Source organism: Apium graveolens, chromosome 6 (assembly GCF_009905375.1).
Source record: "Apium graveolens cultivar Ventura chromosome 6, ASM990537v1, whole genome shotgun sequence".
Classification (NCBI taxonomy): domain Eukaryota; kingdom Viridiplantae; phylum Streptophyta; class Magnoliopsida; order Apiales; family Apiaceae; genus Apium; species Apium graveolens.
This window is the reverse complement of record NC_133652.1, coordinates 96,314,891-96,316,666: the sequence shown is the minus strand read 5'-3', so window position 1 is coordinate 96,316,666 and position 1,776 is coordinate 96,314,891. Positions and strand designations below refer to the sequence as shown.

Sequence of the window (1,776 nt, the reverse complement as noted above, 5' to 3'; positions counted from 1 at the left end):
GTGCACGTACGGTCGTTGAGGCTGACGACCTGGGTCTTACCTCCCTTTACCCTTCCTTTAGCAGTTGTGTATTGACGTGTAACTATTTTCAAGAAACCACGTGTACGGTGAAAAGTAATAACCGTATGTCCAGTTGCCTTTCTTTGAATTTTTGCTAACATGGCGGCTTAACCCGCACATAACTGTTGACCCTGTTGCACACCGTCATCTACTTTATTTCTATGTGTGTCAATAATCGTGACTGCCTTGTAGAAGAGGTACTGTATCATCGCTGTTACCGGAAGGAAACGAGCCCTTCTTATATTTTCGTTGAAACCCTCAAGCATGTTGGTGGTCCTTTGACCATAGCGAACACCATTATCGTGGGAAAGTGTCCACCTCTCAACGGGTATTCTTGCAAGATAGTCAAGGGCAGGGGGGGGAATTCACCAATCATTGTCATATATGCATCATGCTTAGAGACTTGTGTGGTTGTGCCAGCTTTCCACATCAATTTCTTTAGTTCACCGCCAGGGTGATGATGGCAGAAGTTGCTTCGAACATACAGTAGACAGAACCTATGGATGCCTAATGGCTCAGCAAATCCATTTTGAGGGTCTCTCACTGCAGAAAGAATACTGGCTGCGCGATCAGAGATGATACACACGCCGGTCTTTTGGCGACAGACATGTCTCCGAAGATGTTGCAGAAACCAAGACCAGTTCTCGTACGTCTCCTCATCAACCAAACCATAGCAAAGAGGAAAAGGGTGGTTGTTTGAATCTACACCCATGGCAACAAGCAGCTTTCCCCTATATCTCCCCTTCAAGAAAGTTCCGTCTATTGAAATTACAGGACGTGCATGTTGCCACCCGTCCATCATTGCCTTCAAACACCAAAAGATTCGCTTACAAACGGACGTGCCCCTTTCCTGAGCATGAGGCACAACATCGATCTCAGTAATGGTTCCAGGATTTGTCTTCTTGATGGCTGCAAGAAATATGGGAAGAGCTTGATATGATGTAGCCCAACTTCCATAGACTTCCTCAATGGCTATTTGTTTGCCTCGCCATGCTTTCTTGTACCCCACTATATGGTTGTGATCGTTGTTGATAAGCGGGATAATGGTTTTAATGGGGATTTCTGGTGTATCGATCACCTGTTTCACATGTCATTGATTGTGTCAAAATATTTTCGTACCAAATATGTAGGGAAGTTCAATAGTTATGTATGTTAAATTGCTTACAAGTGGTTTCACAATCAGTGAAATCATCCTTGCAGATAGTTTCTTGTGATCTTGTAATGGCTGATCAACTATGCATCTGTGTTCCTCTCTATTCACATTTATCCTCCAGTAGCCAGAATTATGCATGAAAGCAGCTCGCATCCTCCAATTACAACCCTCAGCCCGGCACTGTATAATGAGCTGTTCTTTCTTACTCTTTGTCATTTTATAAGTACGATCCATGGCAATATGAGCGCGCTTGACTACCAACAACATGGTTGCTTTATCACGGTAACACTTTCCTTCACTCAGTTCCCCCTGATCGAGGTCTTTATCAACATACATATCATTAGGGCTATCTATTATTGAGGGGGGTATATTTCTCTATGCGGAACCATGGAGCCCTTGGAACATGATGTTCTTCCCCAGGTGTTGGAAACACGCTAGAGATTTCTGTATTCCTCTCTACATGCCCTCCCCCTTCATCGCTGCCTGATGAATCTTCTTCCCCATCATCATCATGAAGGTGAAAATCATCCTCACTGGATGAATTATCTACAGCTTTATCTGTG

General features: G+C 44.0%; 1 protein-coding gene across 1 annotated transcript; it reads right to left on the bottom strand.

Annotated features, from left to right (window-relative positions):
- Positions 1 to 298: 298 nt before the first annotated feature.
- LOC141665321 (uncharacterized) lies at positions 299 to 1,549 on the bottom strand. The gene is made up of 2 exons (XM_074471302.1): positions 1,226 to 1,549; positions 299 to 1,138 (listed from the first exon to the last, which is right to left on the bottom strand). The coding sequence occupies exons 1-2, from the start codon at positions 1,547 to 1,549 to the stop codon at positions 299 to 301; spliced, it is 1,164 nt and encodes a 387-aa protein (XP_074327403.1).
- Between the last annotated feature and the right edge of the window lie 227 nt (positions 1,550 to 1,776).

Coding starts and splice junctions, on each gene's coding strand:
- LOC141665321 (XM_074471302.1), bottom strand. CDS start 1,549: ATGTATGTTGATAAAGACCTCGATCAGGGGGAACTGAGTGAAGGAAAG. Junction 1,139..1,225: donor CACTGATTGTGAAACCACTT/GTAAGCAATTTA, acceptor CATGTGAAACAG/GTGATCGATACACCAGAAAT.